The following is a 26,760-nucleotide window of genomic DNA, read 5'->3' as shown; positions in this document are numbered from 1 at the left end:
GCTGTAATAGCAGGAAATTTAAAGGAAAACACCTTGAAAGTAATTTACTGTTTACTTAATGTCAAGTCAAATCCCCCCCGGACTAAGCAACATAGCAGCTCAGTCCTAATAACAATAACAGTGCCTTTTAGCAACTTAAACATGACCTGGCCTCCTCTGATGCTTGAACACTGCTGAGGCAGGTCATGGATGTTGTTCTTGTTGCTGTATTTCCTGTTAATCCTCGCACCTTTTAAGGGTTTGCTCTTCAGGCACCATTCTCTTTCTGTCTTTTTAAAAGTAGAAGCTATTTCAAATGCTTGCCCTGAACATTTTAACCATTATTAACAACTTTCTGTCTCTCTCTACGGTTTTTAACAACATCTGTATAAGGAGAACGCATTCAATGGAAAGATTCCCTTTTATGCTTCCTGTGTTTTGTGGGGTTCCCCAAGAGTCTGTACAGGGAATCCCTGATTTTTTTACCATGTACAATATAACCCTGGAAAAATCAAATGTCATGTGGAAAAGAAAGTGTTTGCAGGACCTTTAAAAACAAAGTATATCCCAGGATTTATCAGCCTGTAGAACCACCTTTAACAGCGATAACTTTATATAATTGTTTGCTGTGTGACTTTATCAGTCTCACGTCATTGTGGAGTCATTTTGGACCACTTTTCCTTTCAACATTGCTTCATTTCAATGAGGTTTGTGGCATCCGTTGAGGCACAACTCTTTTAAGGTCCCACCGCACCATTTAAGTTATGTTGACTTTTACTTGATCTTTGCTGCATTCTGTTGCTGCTGTGCTTAGGATCATTATCCTGTTTCATGACCCAGTTTTAATCAAGCTTTAGCTGTCAGACAGATGGCCTCAGATTTGACTCTAGAGGAATCAAATTTAAGAACAGAGAAGTTCATGTTTGACTCACTGACTGCAAGGTGTCCAGGCCTGTGGCAGCAAAACAAGTCCGATTTATCACCCATCCACTGACAGTTAGTATGAGGTGTTTGTGCCGATATGCTGCGATTGGTTTTCCCTAAAGGTAGAGCTATGCAATATGACCAGCCATCTCAACTTAAGTCTCATCTGTCAAAGGAGATTGTTCCAGAAGTCTTTTGGTTTGTATATAACTGTATGTCCCCTTTAAAATCTCAGATTTCAAGTGCTGGCTTAGTATCTCCAATTGTCACCAGAAGGTGCTTTATGTAATATAAGGTAAAAGAGCCCACATTAAAAAAGAGGCCAATTTCTTAGATGTACTTAAGTTGATGACTAAAGTTATGCACCAACTAATAAATTTAATCAATATTTGGTTGCTTCTTTCATTTGAAGATCCGCAAAAAGGATTCACAGTGTTGTTCGTGGGTTCTGATTTTCAGATTACTCATTTTAAGCCTTGAATAGTCAAGATCTTAGATGTGATCTCCCTGCTCCTTGGACACCTTATTAGTGCTCGAAATCCTCCCTCAGTTCATATAAATGCGAGAAGTCAGCAAAGCTGATTGACACCAACCAATGCCTCGTGCAACTTCATTGTTCTGCATGTCACTCCCAGGTTGAATTGGATTTAGCAGTTTTACGTTCTACTCCTGACCACAAATTTCAGCTTTGATGCATGTGCTTATCATTATGTTGATACTAAAGTTATACTATAGATATTTTTACAACAGACCAGAATTCATGATAAGAACTTGTAGTTTGTCACTAATGTTATCTGGATATTTAATACTTTGTGTTTTTCTCATTTTTTCAGACAAACCAGAAGTTAAGATCGTGGTAGAATTTCCTCAGGGTCTGACCAGAGAAGGAGAGAACCTGGAACTGTCGTGTAAATTCAGAGGCAAACCCGAGTAAGACACAAGCAAACACACGCAAACATACACATTTAACCAATTAATGACAGCCATGGTGAAACAGGTATGCCTGCCTGCTAACAGTTGCACATCAGTGTATTCACTGACATATCATCAGTGCATTGTGGTGTGTGGCTGTCTGTTACTGTTTTAGTTTTGCTGTTGAGAAGTAATGAACATAGCAGCAGTTAGCTTGCACTGGCATTAAAAAGCATCTGTACATGGAAAAGACATAATTTCAAAATCTATGATTATTCAATCACTTTTTTTTTTCACAAATCATGGTCACAATACATAATGAAAACGTTGCAATTATACACAAAAAACCCCCCAAAACTAACAAAAAACAAAACTAACCCTACCCGAGGCTCACATAAAGAGAAACAGAACAAAACAAACAAAAAATGTTTTTATATAGTCAATAAATGGGTTCCAACAGAAGGCTGTACGGGGCTTTTGCTGGTAGTATTAGGAATACAGTACTATGCAAAAGTCTTTAGCCACCCCTGATTTCATCACGTTTTATTTTCTCAGAGGCAGACTTTCTTATTATATTTAAAGTAGTCTTGAGCAATCGTTCTCCAAGCTTTCTGACAGTCTTCCAAATTTTTCTTTGGATGTTGGCTGCTGTTCACTCATTTTCAATCCAGTATTTGTACCTGACCATTTTCAGAGGAATCTTTTTTTTTTCAAAGCTGCTCAACACTGAACAAAGACTACAGAGTTTGACCATCGTGATTCCCATAGAGCTGTTAACTGAAAACTTTGCATATATGATAATTGAGGACAAAAGAAGAATAAGCACGCCTAAAAAAAAATATCTACAGCAGATGAACAGTATCCAAAAGTCATGTCCTGAAGAAAAAGGAAAAATCCAGCTCAGACTTGACACAGGACCTCAGAGTTGCATCTGACCCCGGCTGATCCAACAATGGAGAGTCATCAGAAATGGTGGAAGGGTGGCACAGCATGACAAAGATCCCAATTTCCCATTTTCCTAGAAAATGTGGGGTGGCTCAAGACTTTTGCACATCACTGTACATACAGCATGTTTTTGGTTTTTGGTATTAGAAATTTGCTCACTGCTGTATTTTTTGTTCTGCAAGAATATTCTGTCTGTCGAGTTTGTACTGACTAAAGCACTATTTACGTTTTTTTAATACGTTCATTTAGGTACTCACAACACTTAGGTATACAGTAAAAAAAAGCAACAGTGACTTGACACACAGTGTGTTTATGTACATTCAATCAAAACCCAATTCAAAGTGCTTTTGTTGCCTAAACCTAACCACAGATGGAAGTCTGGATGTGAAACCCGGTCCTTTGTGTAAGAGTCGCTTTGTACGCCCACCATCCACCAAAAACACCTCCTGCTGTCTATGTTACAATTTGTAAATGTGGCACATTGGCACACAAAAACTAATGTTAATCTAATGCAGCCAGACAGTACATTCAACCCAAGCATAGAAAAAGGAAAAACACAAAAGCACTATTAGTTTGTGATTTATTGGAGCCTTCGTTGAACTATGAGAAAACATGCAAATATGGAGTGCATATTGCTATTCACAGTATCATGCATTAATTTCATCTGAGGCTTCCAGACCATTCATGGTTACACTGCACCTTTGAAGTTATAAAAGGACATAAGTCCAAAGACTTTCCCCCTTTGTAGTTAGTATAAGACCGCAAAATAAAAGTGAATGGAGAAAAGCAGACAGAAAATATTCTACTGGATTTGAGAACTCAGAAGCAGCAGTGGGTTTAGTTGAGGTAAAATGGCGAGGATACTATAAATTTAGTTCTCTCATTAGCTAAACTGGCATAACTTATAATGCCAGTGATGAATCATTGGCTTATTGTAAGCATAGAGTTTTTATTCTCTTTTGATGGGTAACATAACATATACTGCACACACCTCCAAAGTATGTGTCTGTGTGTATGAGTGAGACACGTTATATATGTCTAGTGTACAGTACTGTGCAAAAGTCTTGAGCCAATCCTTCTTTATATTTTGCTCAGAAAATGGGAAATAGGTGCAGCAACTTATTGAAACGTGCAACATATATGGAACGACTGTATATAAGGTACTGTAAAAGCAGAGTCTGTATGGTTCTAACGAGCTTCAGAGTCAATATTTGGTATGACTTCCTTTATTCTTTAGCATAGCCTGAAGTCTCTTTTGTCATTTCTTTAACTAGTCTTCTGGAATAGTTCTCCAGGCTTCTTGAAGGCCATTTATTCCACACTGCTTCAATAATGTTGACGCCTGGGCTCTGGGCAGGCCAATCCATGACTGATAGTGCTCCATGGTGTGTTTTTCTATCCAACTATGCTTTTACTACAGTGTGTTTGAGAACATTATCATGAAAAACAAAGCCGTTGCATGATCGCCAACACCACTGGGGAAGCTCCAAACCATATCAGAGCCTCCACCATGATTTACAAATTACTTGCCACTCACTATTCTACCTACTGGAATCACTCCATAAGACCTGCTGGCATTGATTTTTAGTCCAGATCCTTTGTAATTAGCATGCGTCTCCGTTTTCTCCCTGTTTTCATTCCGTAAGAATGGCTTCTTGACAGCTACCCTTCCACCGGGACATTTCTGATGAGGCTTCAGTGAACAGCAGATGTATCAACTTAAGGGCTAGATGCATTTCTGAGGTCCTATGTCAGGTCTTTGCAATACATTTCCATATTTTTAGGGACATGACTTTCAAATGTTTTTTTCTGCTGTAGTTTTTTTGGTCTGTCGCTTCTTTTGTCCTCCACTTGTCTAGTTCCATCGACTTTCTTAAGGATGCACTGTTTTTGGCTAATAGCTTGTTATTAGCATCTGATTTTGGCTAATAGCTTGCTATTAGCATCTGATTTTGGCTAATAGAACCTTGTTGTTCTTAAAGATGCAATTTAAAATTGGATCTTTGGTCAATTTTCTGTTATGTTAAGTGGCTTAACAAAAAAAAAAAGAATTTATCTGAAAACACCTTCTGTGGAGATACTGTTGGTTTTGTCCATTTTGGGTTATAGCTGTGGCTGAATCCATAAGCGACAACCTTTTCCCATTGTAGATATAAAAGGGCTCATTATAAGTTAATGAAAAAACTGTGATTATTATTTTCAGTGAACTATACACCAATGCAAACATAATAATGAGTGTTGTAAGGTAATGCGATTGTTGTCTAAATCCTGCATACTCGACTTTCCAAGTCTTCCCCATTTAGAACAACCAAGCATCTCTCAGATCTCCAGAGTTTTTCTTTAGGGGTACCTTGTTAGTCCCTTTATTATGCTGTAATATTAAAACCACCTGATTATTATTGTTTTAGGCCTCTTGTATAGGTGTTCTGGCATTGACATGTGACATTTAAAGGTGTCCTGAGCTTATCTGTGGACTGTTTACTAATTGGTGGGCCACATTGTTCAGCTGATATATGCCAGTGCTACAGGCAGTACTATTATCATGTGGAGCGTGCGTAGTCTGTTTGCTCAAAATACCACCCACGTGAATGCCACTACTCAACATTCACCCAATTGTAACGAGATGATCCGTGCCATGTCCTGGCATTAAAAAAAGTGACTCGTGAACATTGCCTCATGGGCTAAAACTTAGTTTTTGATGACAAATTAGAAAATTGGAAATGCCAAATGTCACAACTCTGTGGAAGAGGAAGCTAAGAGTGGTACATAAGCCTGACAAGCACAGTGTGTTGTTTTACTCAACACTGGCTCTAGAACTAATCTTCTCGCAGACAGCAGAGATTTCTTCTAATTAGCCGATGGAGTTCAGCTGATGGATAGAATGGCTGTGAAAGTACAGTTTCAGGGAGAAAAACTGTGAGTGGAATGTGATAAGGACCTGGGTCCTGGCTAGTCTAAATACCCATTACTGGCTACATAATCACGTAATTGAATGGCTTCTATGTTCGTTTTTCAGATTTCCAAAGGGGAAATTTGAAAACTGACCTGTAATTATGAAATACATCAGAATTACTGTGTGATATTTTGAGCAGGTATTTAATTACTGCTGCTTTAAAAGTGGAGGACCGAGCAGAAGGGCATTAATAATAGTGAGGGGAGTGGGTCCTAATGTCTTGCAGTTAGAATTTCAGTAGGCAGAGGGTTGAATAGGCTGGGTGTTTTTTCCCCTAAATGATGAGTGATAATATTCTGAAGGTATCTAGGGAAAGTGTATGAGGCTGAGAGAGACTATGTTGATGGATTCGAGACACTGGATATGCACTCATGAAGTCAATTTTGTGATTAAAGTTAAATGATTATTTGTGGTACACAGAGCTGTGAACAGAAAACTGTCCTCAACTAATTTTTCTCACCATTTTGAAAACTTACAGTGACTCGGTGCAAATAAGCCCTTTGAAATGCCTAGCCTTATCATCTGAAAGCTCCAGCTTGTTGCTCATTAGGATATTATTTCACCTGCATCATCGGTAAACCCAGCTGTTGGTTTGTTTAGATGGCAGGTCTTTGTGATATGAGATGTAATGGAGTGCAAATGAAACCATTAGGGAGAGCAGGGTTGAGCGTAGCCCTGAGAGCCTCCGGCAGGAGACCTGCTGAACTGTTCAAATATCAATAAATTGTACTTGGTGCTGTTGAAATCTATCAAATTAGTATGTTGACAAGCTAGTTCAAATTTGAACAGAACACAGTCATGAGATGAAGATGCTGTTATGAAAATTACATTACAAACTCAATGTGACCAACTTGCAGGTGCTTCTTTTGTTCAAATTCAAAGGTAAATGGCAGCCTTAGAAAAAGGCCCACGCCATGAAAACTTAATGGTTTCTGGAATCTGCAGACTTGAAAAGCAGTTTGTATTTTTGTTTTTTAGCATAAAAATATAGCTAAAAGAGGTGTTCACAACATTTTATACTGGATTTAAATGCCAACTAAGCTCGTTTATGTTTGTCATGCCCAACTAATGTCAGACAGTGTATTTATGAAGACACACATACAAACAGATTATCGTGTTAGTGACAAATGGAACCTAATAATTGTGTTAGTGACAAATGGGCCCTGTGTACCTGGGAGCGCACTGAGCACATAAATGCATACAAAAAGTGAATTGCGCTGCAGTAGAGGGTTAAAAAGTTTCAGAAGAAGTTTTTTACCTTGTAATGCGGTCGCTCTTGTCACGGACTTCAGCTGTCCTCTCTGCTGGAGAGTTGAAAGTTGGAAAGTGTGTGAAATTTAGTTTTTCGGGGAAGTGTTTTGCTAAGGGAATTAGAAGCATGAAAGAGTGATTGATAGTTATTACTGAAATGTGATTGAAATTAGTTTCCTTCCTTAGAGGTCTGAGTGAGGTGTAGACTTTCTAAGCAGGTTAAAATGCAACCAAACATAAGCAATCATAATTTCTTAGTGTGTTATTAAATGGCCTGTAGTTGTATAGTGCTTTACTAGTCCCTAAGGACCCCAAAGTGCTTTACACATCCAGTCATTCACCCATTCACACACACGTTCACACACTGGTGATGGCAAGCTACATATAACCACAGCCACCCTGGGGCGCACTGACAGAGGCGAGGCTGCCGGACACTGGCGCCACCGGGCCCTCTGACCACCACCAGTAGGCAACGGGTGAAGTGTCTTGCCCAAGGACACAACGACCGAGACTGTCCAAGCCAGGGCTCGGACCGGCAACCTTCCGATTACAAGGCGAACTCTTGAGCCATGATCGCCCACAGTTAAGTCTTTTTTTCATCTAAAGCCACAGGCCCCAACCCCTGGGCCACGGACCGGTACTAGTCTGTGAGTCGTTTGTTACCGGGCCGCGAGAGTTGAGGCTCGGTTGTGAAATTTATGGTTTTCAGGGTTTTTATCGTTAACTGTGTTTCCCTGGGTCTTTCCCTGTGTTGTAGTTGTGTCTTATTTTGAAAGAACTATTTATGCATTACCACCTGCGACCAGAGAGTATTAAGGGGCAGAGAGGAGGATGTTACTCTCAATGTTGTTAGCGTGTTTCAGGAGGACGCTGCTAATAAAGTTACACAATTGCACAGTGAATTTGCATTTATTATTATATTTACAAAATACCACAGTTTTTCTCTTGGTTGTATCATTTTATCCACAACACCTTAAAGGCCGGTCCGTGAAAATATTGTCTGACATTAAACTGATCCATGGCGCAAAAAAGGTTAGGGATCGCTGATCTACAGCTGATCTATATCTGTTAAATTAGGATTTTCCATGATTTTCTTTTTCAATATTCGACTATATACATTAATTGGAAATATAATCTATAAGGTGAAAACAGTTTGGAACAAGGTTAAAAAGTCAGTACGTTGGCAGTACATTTGGCATCATAGTCATGGTAAAAAAAAATGAAGCTACTGCCAATCAGACACTCTCCAGATGTTACTATGTAATAGATCAAAATCTAATCTAATCTAAAAATGGTTCAAGGTACAAGTTCTGGGCTGAAAAGAGGTGAAAAATTTGAAAGGCCTTCAGAAAGCCTGGAGAGCAATTGCTTAAGACCACTTTAAAAAATGACAAGAATGTCTGCTTTGTTAGAAGCGAAATACAAGGGAACGAGTGGTGACTCTTGACTGCACTTTATTTGTCAAAATCTTTGTGTGCGAAACCCTCGTAAGCACCTTCGCATTTGCCTACACAGGCAGCTCTAATGCATTTCATCTTGGATGACGTTATGACTATGACATCAACAGCTGAACTCTGTTTGCAGGTTCAGCCAATGCCAGCTTTAAATTGGCCCTCAGATTTAAACCTTAGTCGTAATCCAGTCTTGACCATGAATCAAAGTTAGAACCAATCTTTAACTGTCTTCACTTTTCACTTTCCCATCTGAGGCTCAAAAACTCAGTATGAAACTCTGAAAGGTAGAAGTACAGAACAGGCATACACACACACACACACACACACACACACACACACACACGCGCATAGATCAAAACAGTGTGCACTCCTGAATGCTCCTCCCTTCCAGCCCAATCCCCCACCCCCTGCAGTTTTCATACTTGGCATAGAGACAAGCTCACTACCCGTATTCATTTTATAAAGATGAAAACACAATCAATACAGTGAGCCGGGAATTGGAAGTCATTTTCATTAGAGCTGCTGAGAGTTGTGCAGTCATTACCAGCAGATAGCACAGGGGGCCCCGACTGCAGGCAGCCATTTGTATTCTAGACGCCTGCCCTTCCTCTCTCCTTGCAACCCCATCTTACCTCTTCCATCTATCTATACCTCCTTTCCTAGCTTCATTTTTCCCTCCTCACAACATCCGATGCACCTATAGAAACATTTTCTTCTAGGTTATGTTTCCAACTCCATCCGAGAAAACAACTCATATTTCTAAATGTTTTTTTTTTAAATTTACATTTCACTTCACCTACAGAACACTTGCAGCAGACACGGTCCTCTCTCTTTCAAGCCATCCACCACAGCCATTAAAAACACTTGTGGTTTGTTTGTTTGTTTGTTTGTTTGTTTGTTTTGGAAATGAGCTTCAGGAGCTATTTCATATTTTTCTTTTTCCTGGATTTTTGTGCACCCCCACCCCCCTCCCATTTGCTTGCTCCCTTCACACCAAATGTTTTCAAATGGAGGGAAACAAGTTAAAACACCACAACAAAATGCAACAAGAGAGACCATCAGCACATGCTCAGGGGAAATAACAGTAGCTGGCAATGGCCATTGAAAGTTGCAGCAGCAAAATAGAGGTGTTTTGTCTTTTTCTTTTCTCTTCACCCTCTGTGACTCTGGGCACTTTGAGCTCATTGTCATAAAAATGGAATCTGTCACCCTGCTATAAACCTCAGTCAAGGTAGAAAAGAGAACAAAGAAAGACGCTTGGTAGGCAGCCACCTACAGAGCTTCTCTAAGTATACAAGCGTGAAAAGTCTGCAATTTCAAGACAAGGCTGGTGCACGGTTATTGTTACTTTTAGAGGTATGCAAAGGTACAGATGTCATTTCAATACATCTTATTTACCATTATTTATTGTTGCTTTAAACTAAAGACAAAAAAAGATGAAGCTGTGTTAGTTATCTTCAGAGAAATGGTAATCTGTTACCACATGTGGGTAAAGTTGTTAAAAGGACCTGTAAATGTATGTCTACTGTAGAACAATCATATACTGAAGTGTTTTTACTGATTGAATCAATTTGCTAAACCTCCCTGGAATGAAATAAAAAGAGAAACTGAGATTTAGATAAAAAGACAAACGTGACATTGTGACACATATAATAGACTTTGGTCTTTTTTTTCATGAAATCTTAGTAGTCAGAGTATTACTACGTAAGCGCAGTGTACCACAAACATAGTCATTTCTAAAACAAAACAAACTGACCTCTGAAAACAAAGAAACAAAGAATGGTGAGCTACTGTGATACTGACTGCACTGTGAAAAAGGTATTTGAGCTTGAACAAAACATGCAAACAATTAAGCAACAGTTGTCCAAGATCGGATACTGATGTCAGTCCAGAGGGTTGTTTAACTTGTTCATTTTTATATAACCAAAAGTGCAAAACAAATGCAGACCTATAACCTCCTAAGACCCGAACTCTTCCAGAGCATGCATTTTTAATTTCTCTTTGATATTTGGGCATATTGGGGCCCGATGAATGTAAAAACAAAGAATTATCAAATGTTTGTTTTTTTTACCTGATTTTTGTTGCTAAGAAAAGTGAGAGCCACAAATGAGGATATTTGTTAGAATTTTGATAGAACAGTAGCAGTATAATGTCCTCGTAAGTGGATATCAGGCCCTTGCAGAGCAAAATTGAGTATTTTGGTCTAAATAACCCAAAATGTGATGTCCACATATGTGGACGGCAGGTCCTAGGAGGATAATATAAAAAAGAAAAAGAAAACTCAAAAGATGGAAGTTCTTGGTTGCCTTTGGGATGCCATGGGATTTGTGTGTGTCTGTGTGTGTGTATTGCATGACCTTTACTCTGGGGCCAATCCTTAATCATTAGTTGGCCATACAAGATAATTATTTGGTAGATTGACAGGAGATTTATTACATGCATATTGCCCAAATATGAAACCTATAGCGAGTACATTAAAATGGTAATATAACCTTGGTACCGTTGCCGGTGCTTGCTGGACTGTCTGATCACTGAGGTTCTGTCTTCAATATTACATAGACCCTATAATCTATCGGCTTTACCTTACAGTGTAAAACACTGTTGTTGTGAATTGCCATTCTATTTTTTTTTTTAAGTATTACTTTAAAAAAAACAAAAAATATATAAATATTAACATTTTCTGTACATATTCTAAGTATGTATGGCTATAATGTTACAATATTGTTGTTTTTTAAAGAAAAATAAAAGGAATATAAAATAATGTGACAAGAATTTTAATTTTCTCATAATTTGAATGACAGTGTGATTGCATTTTATGGTTTTTAAATTAAAAAAATATATATATATATGTGTGTGTGTGTGTGTGTGTGTGTGTGTGTGTGTGTGTGTGTGTGTGTGTGTGTGTCCCCATAAACATAAGATACATTTTCACTTTCAACCTTAGTTGTTAGTCATACTAAATAAAGGATCATGAAATAGAACTGCCAAGATTCAGCTTTGAAGTATCAAGAAAAAAAATTGATGAGAAGTACTTAATGAAAAGGTTTTTTAAGTAAGAATTAGTTCAATGTATGTTGTGGACTCTAATTGGTTCCCACTTTTAAACAGCATGAAACTTGATTTTACAATTCATTCACTGATAATATGAATGCCGTTCATTTAAAACAAGGTATGCAATATGAAATATATATATATAATATATAAAATATAAAAGGTATTGCTGATATAGGGGATCAATAAAAGATCTCAAAGACTGGCCGAAACTAGCTGATGAAGAGCAATGTGATCTTACTCCTGTACTTACTCTGGTGTTTTAATTTCAGGCCACAGCGGGTGAACTGGTTGAAGGTGGATGACGACGTACCTTCCCATGCAGTTATCACCGGCGCCGATCTTTACATTGAAAATCTAAACAAGTCCTACAATGGAACCTACCGTTGTGTGGCATCCAACTCAATTGGAGAGGCTTACGATGACTACACCCTCTATGTCTATGGTACGTTCATCTATCACTGATCCACTAATATTTTATTATCTCTTACTGAACAAACTTCCAGGTCTTTTCCTTTACTTTCTGAGGCTTTCTTTCTTCAGAGGACCAGTTCTAGTAAAGTATGAATTGTTGCTTCCTTGTACTCTCTCTGAGCTATATTAACATTTAAAGATCTTCAAACCTTTGGCCTTTTTGAAGAAGTTTTAGGAGAGTGAACATAAACAGCAGAATAATTTATTTGTAGAGTGATGAATGATTTTTAAGACTGGTAAGCAGTTAACTCTGGTGCTCATTACTAGGTCTTGGAGCACACTGAATACTCTACTGGCATAATCCAGAGTATGCAGGCTGACTTTCAAATACGGTCTCTGTTTTATTACAGCATAGACTTATTATATTTATATGAACAGCTTGTCACTGTACTCTATTCACTTTGTTAACCTAACTGCCATGCACCTTCATGTAGGAAATACATTACAAAAACATTTGGTCTCTAATAAACTTTTAAATGCATGATTATTGTTATTTAAACAGGATTGTTGTTCGTCTCACTTGTGCCTCAGTAACACACCTATGCTCAAGCAACTACTTAAGATGTTGCTTCTATTTTGTTCAAAGAAAACACGAAGATCCTGTCTCACAATTGTGTCTTTGTATTTTGACTGGCTATTTTAATTAGACACATTTTTGCATACACACATTTTAGATTTTACAAACAAATTCTTGTGACATGTCTTGAAATTTTAAATACTTTGCTGCAAAAATGGAATTCCAGATATAAGAAGGAAATGTATTGTTAGTTTGACTAGTGGATATAACAAATATAACTTAATAGTTAAAGTTAGAAAAATGAAAAATATCACATTTTTTGATGGCTTTAAAAATATTAAGTTCACTAGGTAGTGTGGATTAGTTCCAGACTTCTGAATTTAGCTCTGAGCGTAATAAACTAAAGTTCTTGTAGGCCCTAGAAGCACACTAGAAGGTGGTCGGCAATTGGAGAAAACAATAATAGCTGCAATTCCCTTCAGTGTGTGGTTTGCTCAAGAAGTAAACATCACTACATCTGCTCCATTGAGTTATTGCATTTTGTTTTTAATATACTGGCCCTGAGACCACAGAGTATTATTACGTCCTAATATAGCTTAAGTGATTTTTATGTATGTGCCCTAAAATTTGCCTTAAATGGCTTTATGATCTTTACAACATATACCACAATAATACATGTAAGCAAAAATTACTTTTATAGATGATGCAAAGTATGCCCTCAGCTTGCTGCCTGTATGTTGGAGTTGCTTGAGGATGCTCCACCTGTGGACTCTGTTGTCCTCTTGATAGGCTCCAATGCTCATGTGGGCATGATTGGGAGGAACGGCCTGCCAGATCTGAACTCAAGCAGTGTTCTGTTACTCGATTTCTGTGCAAACCACAGTTTGTCCATAACTAACACCACGTTCAAACAGAGGCACTCTAGGCCGCATGTCGATGATCGATTTTGTAATCGTTTCATCAGATCTGCAACCATATGTTCTAAACACTTGGGTGAAGAGCAGTGCTGAGCTGTCAACTGATCACCACTTGCCAGAGGTCCCTGTCCACAAGATCTTCAACTCCCACATCCGGCAGAACTTTGACAGCATTCCAAGGGAGATTGAAGGAGGTCCCTGAGGCAGTTTAACAACTCCTTGGTGGCAGATCCCCTGGGGCTGATAGAATAGAATAGAATTAGAATAGAATTCAACTTTATTGTCATTGCACATGTCACAAGTACAAGGCAACGAAATGGAGTTTGCATCCATCCAGAAGTGCTTTAGTATAGATATATTACAAGACATATATATTATATATTACATACAAGTTACATTTCCATAAATATATATTACAAAAATGATGAGTTTCACCCTGAGTTCTTCAAGGCTCTGGGGTTGTAGGGTTGTCTCGGTTGACATGCCTCTACAATGTTGCACGGAGATCAGGGGAGGTACCTCTGGATTAGCAAACCGGGGTGGTTCCCATCGTTAAGAAGTGGGACCAGAGGGTGTGCTCCAACTATAGGGGGATCAGACTCATCAGCCTTGTAGCAATGGGCCAGACACCCATTGCTACCCATTGCTGATTATATAACCGCTGCAAGAGCTTGGTCCGCATAGCCAGCAATAAGTCGGACTAATTCCCAGTGGGTGTTGGACTCCAACAGGGCTGCTCCCTGTCACCAATTCATTATTTTTATGGACAGAATTTCTAGGCATAGCCAATGGGTGAAAGGCTTGGCTCAGCACCTCCAAGTCTGAGGCCATGGTCCTCAGCCAGAAAAGGATGGAGTGCCCACTCCAGAGATCGACAAATGGATTGCTGTTGCCACAGTGAGGTGAATACTGTACCAATCCATTGTGGTCAAGAGAGAGCTGAGTGTAAAAGCACAGTTCTCGATTTACTGGTTGATCTACATCCCTACCCTTACCTGTGGTCACAAGCTTTGGGTAGTGTGCGAAAGAACAAAATTGTGAATACAAGCGGCGGAAATCAGGTTTCTCCGAAGGGTGGCTGGCTTCACCCTTAGAGATGGAGTGAAGAGTTCGGCCATCCCTGAGTGACCTCCTGTGTGAGGTGTTCTGGGCATGTCTCACCGAGAGGAGGCCCCGGGGCACACCCAGGACAAATTAAATCTCTCAGCTGGCCTGGTGTTCCCCCGGACAAGGTTGAGGAGGTGGCCAGGCAGAGGGAGGTCTGGGCTTCTCTGCTTAGGCTGCTGTCCCCCTGGCTCGGACCTGGGTAAGCGGAAGAAAATGGATGGATGTATGGATATGATGCAAAGTGTACACGGCTACATGCTATCTTTTCATCCCCCAGCTGGGATCACTGGATGAGGGGTGTGCATTCCGTTAAGCACCGGAGCTCCTGTCCACACACCTGGAGTTATACCACACCAGCTTCAGCCTACTTGGACCAGTTTTACTCATTTATGTCGCTTCCATGTTGGTCCCTTCTTTTTCTGTATGCATTTCTGTCATTCTCATAAACATATTCTCAACATGTTTTTGTATTGTTGATACCAATAGCATTTAATACCCGAGCAAGGCATTATACTCTAATGCGCTCATTTTCCCTGACCAAAATTACTTCACTATCCCTTTTGGTAGACCCTGAGCATGCAGAGAAATAATTTGGCTGCTATTGTGAGATGGAATTAGCAGAGTGGCAACGCTTGGGGTTTATTTTTTATGTGGGGTGTGAAATACAAGTTCAGTGCCTGATGGACACCAGCTGAAAAGATGTTATTTACAGCAGAGCGAGCTGCTGTGCTAATGATGAGTACACTAAAACAAGAGAGGTACCATTGCAGACCAGGAAATGGCTCACTGCCACCTGCTGTATTATATTTATTAGTTATTATGTTAGCTGTGTCTTTTCCAGAACTATTTTTTTCTCCTTTTTATCCAAGGATAGTATGAAATCACTGCTACCTAACTATAGATGTGGAGCTTTCTCCAAATTTGTAACATTTATAAACATGAACAAAATTTTTGACTGAAAAAACTTTTCCACATTTACTGAGCCACTAGGGCACAGTAACTGGTAACAACTGCAATTGAACCTGAGTAATTTGTTCATGTTGGAGAGGAGGTTTAAATCACATCTGAAGCCTCCTGCCAGAGAGGCAGTCCACACTGACAATCTCTCTCCACAGGCATTATACTAAACAGCTAAAGGACTAAATACTCTATCCTGTAGGAAAATATGATGCTGAATTTTTTTTTTCAACTACACGTATTCAAACAAAACCATTTTTTAAATAAAGTCATGCTGATGTGTTTATCATAATGGTCTTTTTTAATAATTATATTTTGCACAGAGCTGTAAAACCTTTGTAACAAATGTAACAATGTAGCTGAAGCTGTAATGTGATTACTGAATTTAGTACTGTACAGTACTTTGAAAGAAACATTGTAAATATAGGTCAAATTCCAGCTACATGTTTAGTACAGTCATTGTACAATGCAATGTGACCACAGTAATAGTGTTATTTTGTAACAATGTAACATTGCTACTTTGTAACATGCGCACTAACCCTAAAAGTGCCTGTCTGTGCATGCAGATGTGTTTGTACTCAGTTACAACACAGATAAAAGCATCAGTAGCAGTAAAAGTGTACCTTAAACCCATGTTGTCCCTAAGTAGCAAAATTCATAAATCACAACTTTGCATTCAGTATAAATTTTGTGGTATTTATTGCTGGCATTTTGTGCCTCTCTCTCACTAGTCCTAACCAACAAAATCCCATGGTGAGGGCTGCAAGTCGGCCTCTCTTATCCACCCACACTCCCCCTGGTGAGAGAAACACAAAGATAATCATGGTGCAACATGTGGGCAACTAAAAGCCTTGCACACAAAAAAAGAAATCCGCCATTAAAACCACAGAAGACCTCCATCCTTTTAGAGCTAGTCTTTTGATGACTTTGATGTGTCCGTGGGTCCCACACTCCTAATGTCTACAGTAATTCAGCAGCCAATCGTGCCAAACATTCGCCGTGCTAATGGCAAGACAGGATGTTGTGGTAGAGCTGTCAGAAGCTGATTCTCACATTATGTTTCAGAGCTCCTTCCAACACACATATGCACACACACACACACACACACACACACACACACACACACACACACACACACACACACACACACACACACACACACACACACACACACACAAGCATGCCACCTGCTGCTCCAGCACTATCAGCACCATGAAAGCATCTCTGCAGTCAACCTTTTACGTCAGCAGTAGCTTTAAGAGGGGCATGGCTCTGCACAAAAACATGACCCCTATAGGCAATAAACTGCTTGAGTGAGTCACACTGACCTCAGCTTTGTTCTCGTGTTTGTGTTCCATTTAGATAAAAATGAGCTCTGATGCATATGCCCATTTCATTTTGGTTTGTTTTGGGTTGGTGCGATAGCTGCCAGTCACACTGCGAGAGCTGTCAGTTAAACGAAATACATGGATCGTGACTACGTGAAAAATAGAATTCCACACAGCATTCCACTGCTTGCTGCCAGACGCATTGCAAGATTCATTTGAGATGGTACAGAAAAATAGACCAATGATTAAATTTTATAGTTAGAAATTATTTTTATAGCAATTCAAAATCTAGATTACTTTAAAAATCATTAACAGACTGTTAATTGTTATGGCTGTAATTTACAGTATAACAGGATATTATAAGCGTATAGTGAAAATTAAAAGCCGAAAAAAGGCTTCTCACCAAAAATGTTTCTGGTCAAGTTTGTCTCTTGCTCTTCTGTGCTTTTCAAACAACATCCCAGGAAATTTTGGTAAAATATGTAAATATATATTCTCACGTTGTATAAATGATTTAATATTCTGTGTACCTGAGTGATTTGTGAAGTTCTGTCAGCCTAATGTCAGAATGTTCTTATTGTTACAATACACTTCCAACTTGCACTCACTGGGCACTTTATTAGGTACAACTTGCTAGTACAGCATTCCAGCCCTTTTTGCCTTCAGGACTATCTTATTTCTTCATGGCAAAGATCCAACAAGGTGCCGGAAACATTCCTCAGAGATTTTTCTCGATATCAATATCATGGTATCACACTGTTGCTGCAGATTTGTTGGCTGCAAATCCATCATGCAAATCTCCCATTCCGTCACATCCCAAAGCTGCTCTATTGGATTGAAATGTGAGTACATTCACTTGTCAGGTTCAAGAAACCAATCTGAGATTTGAGTTTTGTGACAAAGTCCTTTATCCTGCTGGAAGCAGCAATCGGAAAATGGGTGCACAGTGGTCATAAAAGGATGGACATGGTGAGCAACAATACTCAGGTAGACTGTGGAATTTAAATGATGTTCAGCTGGTGCTAAGAGGTCCACAGTGTGCCAAGAAAATATCCCACACACCGTTACACCACCAGCAGTACCTACAAGGGGATGAATGCATGTTTTCATGTTTGTTCAGACCGAATTCTGACTCTGCCATCCAAATGTCACAGAATTAGACCAGGCATGTTTTTTTTTAATCTATGCCACCAACAAACATGCAAGTTTCAAAATCACTTAGATCACTTTTTTATCCACATTCTGATGCTCAGTTTGAGCTTCAGCACTTAGATATTTGTTAATTAAATATTTCTGTTAATGAGCAGTTAAACAGGTGTAACTAAAAAACTGGCCAGTGAGTGTGAATTTCATCCAACCTTACTGACTAAAGATTCGATTTTCCCTGACAAATTAACAGAAGCAAAAATACCGAATTTAATTTAACCTTATTTCTGCTGGGATTTTAAAAGTAAAGCAGAGCAGAGTAGCAACACTTCAGCATGTTTTTCCAACTATCATTCAGCTTTGCCTGGAATAACAAAAAGATATTGGCACTAGCTGTTTAAAAGACCTCTTATCAACAGCTTCACCAAAAAAAAACCCCCCCAAAAAAAACGGTTTCATGTGGCAATGCCACACAAATGAGTCAGTTCTTGATTTTAGGCACAGCACTTGGTCAATAATGCATACAGTTAGTTATACCTTTATAATGTTACACAATATGTGCCTGTGAGGCAGAAAAGAGCAGTATGGGCTGCTGTTTAGTCCCCAGCCTCCTCCTTGGGATCTCAATATAGCTCCTGAATGAAGAAGCGACAATATGTCTTGTTATTCCTTGGCATAGACCAAATGACCTGGTTAACATGTGTGAAAGCACACTTGTGTTAACTGGGCAGATTAAAGAGTTCCATAAAATAAGTAAATACATGCTAATTGCTAGCTACCATATGTTGCCTCCAGGCTATTTCATTCAAGTCCAGTATATCACGAGATCCCGCATATATATGCAGGGTAATAAAGATGAAGGCAGTAATACTAAGCCAAAAAATAGAAACAAATGTAACCAATTACCAGTGTTATTGCTTCAGCAATGCAAAAGGAGATATTGTGAAAAACCATCAATTTTAAATGACTTCCATAAAATGAAAATTCTCTGCCACTCTGTCAACCTCGGGCCTTAAAGCACACACAATATAGCTCTGTAACTTGCAGCTATGTAAAGTCTTCATTGGACCTCCACCATCATTACTCCCTGTGCTCGGCAGCCAAAACAAATACAGCCATATAGCCGGCATCTCCTCTAATGCATTTGAGTCCTAAATATTGTGACCCTAAGTGATGGAGAGCACCATGAGACTGGCTGACACTAACAATGTTAACAGTGAAGAAAGCAGTCTGTATTGCTCCAACTCTCACTGCCTCTCATACTTCACAGGGTAAGAAAACACAACCATCAGGGTTTTCCTTTCACAGTCGAGTGAGACCCAACGCCAAGGGGTTTTAAGTTGTTTACAGGCTGCCGCTTACCCAATAACTGAGTTCTCTTCTTCTCTGCTCCTACACCAGCACTGGATTTTATTGCACACTAGCAGCATGTTTAGTGACCCTGTTGCTCTCAGTCATCCTTCTACTTGCTTTACACTTCTTCTCCTTCAAATTGCATGGCAGTTTTTCCCCACAAATCACTGTTATCTCTTAGAGTCGGATCCAACACGCCTTGAAGAGTGTCCCAAAACACCCCGTTCAAGCTGCCTGTGCTCTTAGTTGCTTAAATTGCACTTGAGTGGAAGTGAAATTGCAGATGTAAAATGTTCTGAGGAGGAAAAGTAATTCATCACTTCCAAAACAAATTTGTATGGACTTTATGTTTTAAATCCCTTCTGTCTGTTATTAAGACGTAACAAGATATATGAGAGGCAATATTTTAGATGTTTCTTTAAAATGTATCACCACAGGCAAGATGGATTGTGTCACAGTGGCTTTCACTCTTAAGTTACAATTATACACAATTTCACATGGAAATGGCTGTCAGGTCCGGTCAGGTGCCCATTACATTAATGAATATCAAAGTATATTTGTGCGTGTTTGTTCATATTCTCAAATTAGAGAGCAGCTTTTTCACTTTTTGTCTCTGAATGAAAGAACCTCAATTCTGAATAGGTTGTATACTGGACTCAACAACATCCTTCAAGAATTGTGTTGTTGCTATTTTAGTTACTTTTTATATATTTTGTATTTTCTCAGTGGAAATAGAAATCAAACTTTACAGTTCAAAGAATTTTTATACACATTTACAACTTTGGAATCTGAAAAAAAGACAATTTAACCCTTTAGAGCCGGTCGGAGCGGGCACGCTCTGTTTTGCATAACTATTTTTAAATCCCGCTCTGCAACCACGTAAGCTAGCGCAATAATTTTTTTTGCATATGAAACCGGAGGAGTTGTACTTACATCTTATGCCATCAGCTTGTCCTAAGTCACAGTTTCCTTCCACATATAGCTTTGCAAAAACTGCATAAAAAGCACTTGCAGCAACAAAAACATAATATTCCAGAAACACGCTTTGCCGATCCGATCAGCTGTTCATAACACTTCCTACGTTGGAATAGACGTCAGCGCGAACTTTTGCATGTCCGCCATTACCTGCCCGAAGCCGGAAGTGGCGTCATTTTCGCGGAAATGTAGTTTTTTTACCATCAGGGCCTCAGGGCCTATACTGGTGCTTTTAAAAGTTATGTTTGACTTTATGACTTTCTGTGTCGTTTCTGGGATGCTTAGGACTCATATTGCACTGCTGGAAATAGTTTATTTTGATGCACATGCTGCTTTTTTGCAAATTTGCAGTATAATATTTATTTTCGTTTTTCCTGCAGTATATAAAAATTGGTGTATTTCAAAAATAAAACTTTGAAGACACTCAAAATAAATTTCCTGTGGTAGGAAACTATTTGGTGCAACTTTTTTGTATTTACAGTTTTGAGGGATAAGCCTCTTAAATTTCTCTAACTAGAAATATATGTTAAAAAAGCAAAAACGATTTTCAATTTTTTGTAGTTTATTGCACTTTTTTGCAATTGATGTAATTACTATGCACTTAATGAATACATATTATTAAAATCTGGGCTATAATTGTTGTATTGATGTATAGCAACTTGAAATGCTCCCAAAAATGGCACCACACCATGTAAAAATATAATATAAGCTCTGGCGGACTTGGTTCTATGGTAGGTCTTAAAGGGTTAACAGTTGAATCAAGAACAGTTCCTGACGAGGGCTTCAAAGAACAGACGAAAAAAAGGAAAGGACTCTAACTGGATTACCTAAGAAAACAACAAATCAGTGATGCATTTATGCAGTGTTTTGGAAAAACAGAACGCAAGTAATTAGAGACAGCATCATACGAGGCCCCATCTACAATCTTGTTTAGCTGCTAGAATTAGGCTAGAAATTTCTGAATTTAGTTTGGAAAATATTAACGTTTTACCTGTTGATCTACATTCCCGCTCTCACCTATGGCCAAAAGCTCTGAGTAGTAACCGAAAGAATGAGATCACCGATGCAAGTGGTGAAAATGGGGTTCCTCTGAGGAGACGGAGTAGAACTTCTACTCCTCCACATCTAAAGGAACCAGCTCAGGTAGTTCGGCCATTTGACTCATGTGCCTCGTAGGGTGAGATGCTTCAGGCATTTCCTACCAGGACGACGCCTAAAAGCAGGACCCAGGACGAGCTGGAGAGATTACAATTTGATGTCTATCTTGGGAACAAATTGGTGTTCCCACAGATGAGCTACAGGAGGAAAGGAAAAGGGGGATTTAGACTGCTGTCCCTGGGACCCAGACCCAGATAAATGGAAATAAATAGACAGCAGTGCGGTATGCTATAAACTAGCCAGTGATTTACCACAGCCAGGGTGCTTGCCTGTACCTTCTGGCTGTAGCTCAGGCGGTAGGACAGGGCTCTACTAATTGGAAGGTTGGTGGTTCGATCCCTGGCTGCTCTAGTTTGCTTGGCATATATCATTGTGCAAGATCCAAACACCTAGTTTCTCTCTGATGAGTGTGAATGTTAGCTACAAAGTGCTTAAGTATATTAAAGTAAAAAGCACTTGTATAAATGGGTGAGTAAGGCATGTTGTATAAAGTGCTTAGAGTTGAGGTAGAGTAGAAAAATGCTATATAGGAACCAGTTCATTTACTTGGCAAAGATTAGTTTAATACATTTTAATTATTAATTAAGTAATCTGGAACATAGCGTGTGATGTCAGTAAAAGGATAGTTAAGCTCATCTGCAAAAAAAAAGGTTAGGAATTACAAATACTCCAGTGTTAAATACAATAAGTCTATATGAATGGTGGTACATAAATCAAACCATTGTCATTATGTAAAAAACAGTACTGTTGTTTTATTAAAACCATTGCAAATTTAAATAGCTTTGCTGTCTACTATCAATCAGTCTTTGCTGCAGCTATTTCTTTCCCCCAATTTCTTATTGGTTGGTGATGTTATTGTGCAAATATAGGGCTCCTGTCTCATCTGGTGCTCACACAGAGTTCTTTAACTCACTGGCTTTAGCAGGAATGATTCCTGTCAGGCTGTGTCTCAGGGCTTCCTGCAGTCCTGCTCCTTTCGTTCAAACCAGAAACTGATTCATAAGCCTCATCAGTAAACAAGGCCCGGTGACTCAGCGGGAGGAAAAACACATTCAGCCTGTCACATTTGAAAGTCAATGAGCTCCAGCATTCTTTGATACATTGCACCAGCTAGCCACCAATAACGAGAGATGTAGTGTACGTTTAGACAGTCTCGCCAGTGTTCCTTTGAATCTTTTTTGTAATGCTAAGTTTTTAATGAGTTGTTGACACTGATGATCCCAAACATCTGCTGGACCCTCACAGTTCATGATGGGATAAAACCAATTAGACAGCACCACCTCCGAGCTGGAGTTTGTTGGCTCTCAAGCATGTGTGAAACTCATCAGTTCAAGCTTTGCATGCCAGCCGACTTCCCAATGGATCATTTCTCTCTCTCCCTTTGTCTGCTCATTGGTCTGTACAGTCTTTTGTATTATCAAGGTTGTCTTTAAATAACAGAACTGTGGATAGATTAAAACTCTAACGCACATCAATAGAGTTCCAATACTAATCCCGATTACCTGGAGGCCTCAATTTGAATTGTCAATTTTGCTTCAGGAAGAGTTCTGAGGGGCTGCTTTGTATTTGAAATGCTTGATTCACTTTTAATTGAGTGCATAAAACAGATACTTTTGAAACCAACAACTGTGATTTTTATGAACTTGCTACGAACAGCTTCTGCCCTCAGGGAGGATTCCTTTTATATAATAAACAACCTCTGTACCCTTACGGAAGGCATCAGAAACAGCAGGGTAATGTTTATTATCATTTTAATGTATCTTTGGAATCTAAGCTTTTTAATTCAGGCTCATTTCATAGTAAAAAATATATGAGATCAAACATTAGACTTTGAACATTCAGTTCTGCAAATGTGATTTACTCAGCTGGAAAGTTACCCTAATGCAACTTAATACAGTGTACCTTTTTTTTCCTACTGTATGTGGCTTTTTAAAATACTAATACAAGTAAACATTTTTTTGAAACTATTTCCATAAAAATACAGAAAACTCAATAAATGGACTAATTATTACATTCTGTGTATGGAAAAGGACCTCTTCTGCTTCTTTGTGTTATCTGTACACAACATATACATTAGAGTGCAAAAGTCTTGAGCTGCACCTCATTTGTTTATATTTTGCATTAATGGGGCCACACGTTTTTGTCATTTTTAAAGGGATCTTAAGCACAGATTTCTGGAGGTCTTTTGCTTTGCGCTGCCCTCTGACTCATGCAAGTATTAAAACAGGCACCAAACTCAAGGAATGAGCGAGTTTTTAGTCTACATATAACAGATAATTTAGCAAAGAACCAGTTTAGACACTTTGTTACTTGCAGCCTGTAAAAACATGAGCTGGTTCCATTGGCTTCATTTAATCTATGAAAAATGGCAATGATACCACAGTTTGAAGGGCATAAAATAATATTTGTGCCCCAGCAAGATGATTTGCAAAGACTTAGTGGCAGAAGATTTCTCATATTGTCATAGCAAAGACATATCAGACCTAAAACACCATCTTTAGCAGATGAACAGTATCTGAAAGGTGTGCCCTTAAGAAAAAGAAAGAAAAATCTGTGAAGACCTGAGAGATGGATCTTGTCCTTCAGTTGATCTGTCAGCTGTTCACCGAAGCCTCATTAGAAGTGGTCTCAATGGAAGGTTGGTTGTTACGAAGCCATTATTAAGAAAGGGAACTGGAGAGAAAAGGCTGAGGTATGCCAAATTTCACAAAAACTGGACTGAAAGTCAGTGGCAACAGGTCTTATGTTCTAAATTGATTTTTTTTTTGTTAAATCAATGTATCCATGTAGCATCATCTTCAAAGCATCTGATTGGCATGGCAATGATCCAAAACACTAGCCAATGCAGTTAATGAATTCCTGGTTAAAAAACAAAACAATGGGACAGTAAGCAGTCGATGGGACACTATGTGGTCCCCAAAAATGACTGAAACAGTTTAGGATCATCTGCACAGAGAACAGAGCAAAAGGGAGCCAACATCCAATGAAGAGCTTTGAATGTCCCTCTAGAAGCCCAGAGAACTATTCCTAAAGACTATTGAAAGAAATGACAAAGTTTCCCTAAGAGACTTGAGGCTGTGTTGAAGAATAAAGGCAGTCATAGCAAATATTAACTCTCAAAGTGGTTCGACTTGCACAAACTCTGCTTGTGCCTTCAAGCTTTCTTCCATTCTTCAAAATATAAAAAAACAAATGTTGGCTCGAGACTTTTGCACAGTTCTGTATGTTGGTGTATTATCGTCAGTAGCTTTGACAAGAATAAAAAAAAAACTGGTCAGTCTATTTTTCAGTATTCAGTTTCCTGTCATGTATCTAGTACACAACTCTGTCCCAGTTACCAGTTGCAACGGTGTGCTATTATTTAGAGCAAATTAAAAGTAAACTAATAAAGAGTAAGAAAGTGTACTTGTTTTGCACAGGTTTCAGTTGCAGTAGGATCTCTATGTAGGAACATATCAAGCGCAGAAGTTTGCCAAAGATAAACACAAGCTTACTTTTTAAAAATAGTTTATGAAAATTCATTTCAGTAAATATAATTATAGCAGCATACATGTGCTATCAATTAAAGGTAAAAAAAGCACTATACAGTCTGTGCAACTGTTAAGCCGACCCTTCTTCTGTCTCCTTCACCTTTGTCTGCTTAACTTTCCTCTCCTTCCTCCTCTGTCCATAAACATTTCTTTCCAATCATTCTTATAACCCAATACTTCATTAAAGTGTAGACCAGCCTCCCTCCTTATCAACAGCCACAAATTACTTGTTTTTTCAGCACCTTTTAATAACCCCAACAGGTTTTTCAGCCCATTGCTAGGCAATCAGAGCGGCATGGGAGGTCTCTAACCAAGCAGCAATCCCAGTGGCTTCATATCAGTGCAGCCCTGCCACTCCAACAGGGAAAATGTCACTTTGATATCTCCCCCTGGTCATTGTCAGTGTGGGGAGTCTAACCCAGCTAATGAAGTAAAAGGGAAAAAGCTGTGGGAGGAAAAATGGTCTGTGGTCAAAATCTGTGTTCTCAACGGCCCTGCTTGATGCCTTTCATTTGTTTTATATGTGTGTGTTGTTAATTCCCTCCTTCTGTTTTTGTGCCGTGTCATTTATCGTTTGAATTTCTGCATCAATCTTTTGCTTTTTTTTGTTTTGGACTAGTATCATCAGCAACTTTGTGCTCTTCTCCTCTGAGAAATTAAGAATGCACAGGCATATTTATTTGTCAAAACTCCTCACTGCATAACAATGACAGCATAAGTACAACCCCAGCACTTGTTACTCATTAGACATTTAATCACTTCTAACAAACATGTGCTTGCTATCTTTCATGTCATGGTGTAATGCCTGTGAATAGACATAAAAGAGAAGAGTTCCCAACAAGATCTTTGATCATCTCATTCGGGTGGGACGAGATGATCTGTTGAAGTATCATCATTGTGTCAACATATTTAATGCACTGCGATCCAGCTAATTTATCAGAAAGTCTGCCGCAGACCTTTAAATCACCCACACACGGTGGCACACAAAGAGCTGCTGGCCCGAGATACTATCAGTAGTGTTCACAGTGACTTTATTTTATCTTCATGGCTTTTATACTTATTTGTTTCCCCGCTTTTGTTTGTCATGTATTTGTCCCCTCATCCAGATGCTCCCACCACTACCCCTAAATCCACCACAGCCACCACCACCACCACCATCATCACCACCACCATCTCCTACCCCGAAATAAATCAAGGTACAGTATCACCTTCACGCAACCTGTTTATCTCTGTGTGCTTATGATTGTGTGAGTGTCTGTGTGTGCGCTCATGTGCATGCATGCTGCCTTGCTCCCAGTGTGCTGGATCCTTCCCTGTGTATTCCCATTTTTATTCCACAGTGGCAGCTTTATTTAGTCATGATGTTTTTGTCTTTTACCAAGTTATACACTGAAGCCATCATTTAACAGCTAAAACTAATGAGTCTGGGGCTGCAACAGGTATGCATAATCCTCAAAGAAAATGCAGTATTAGGATGTTAATCTTGCATGTTTTCTTGGCTGTCAGCTCGTCTTATATGATAAGGAGTTGAGCAATCAAACTAGGCACATAGGTTCCTATCTATGTCAGACTTTATGATGAGATCATGTTGCCTAGCAACCAACTAGCAGTGAGCTAAAATTAACCAATTTTGCCAAACCAATCAGGAGTTAAATAAGCCAAACATGGCACACAGGCACATCCTAAGCCCCCAAAGGTTCTTATCTATGTTAGACTTTATGATGAGATCATGTGCCTAGCAACCAACTAGCAGTGAGCTAAAATTAACCAATTTTGCCAAACCAATCAGGAGTTAAATAAGCCAAACTTGGCATACAGGGACATCTTGG

The 26,760-nt window shown here is 39.0% G+C and overlaps 1 protein-coding gene across 7 annotated transcripts in view; it reads left to right on the top strand.

Annotated features, from left to right (window-relative positions):
• The window catches only part of cadm1a (cell adhesion molecule 1a), a 473,893-nt gene that overhangs the window by 389,816 nt on the left and 57,317 nt on the right, over positions 1–26,760 (top strand). For 6 of the 7 annotated variants that reach the window (XM_082549412.1, XM_082549413.1, XM_082549414.1 and 3 more), the window contains 3 exons: positions 1,737–1,833; positions 11,742–11,914; positions 26,038–26,127. In XM_082549412.1, coding sequence (XP_082405538.1) covers positions 1,737–1,833; positions 11,742–11,914; positions 26,038–26,127 — 360 coding nt within the window. The remainder of the gene's footprint in view (positions 1–1,736; positions 1,834–11,741; positions 11,915–26,037; positions 26,128–26,760) is intronic. The other variant, XM_082549416.1, reaches the window with a different exon arrangement.

This window comes from Aulonocara stuartgranti, assembly GCF_965226115.1.
Source record: "Aulonocara stuartgranti genome assembly, chromosome: 10".
Classification (NCBI taxonomy): Eukaryota; Metazoa; Chordata; class Actinopteri; order Cichliformes; family Cichlidae; genus Aulonocara; species Aulonocara stuartgranti.
This window is presented reverse-complemented; position numbering and strand designations above follow the sequence as displayed.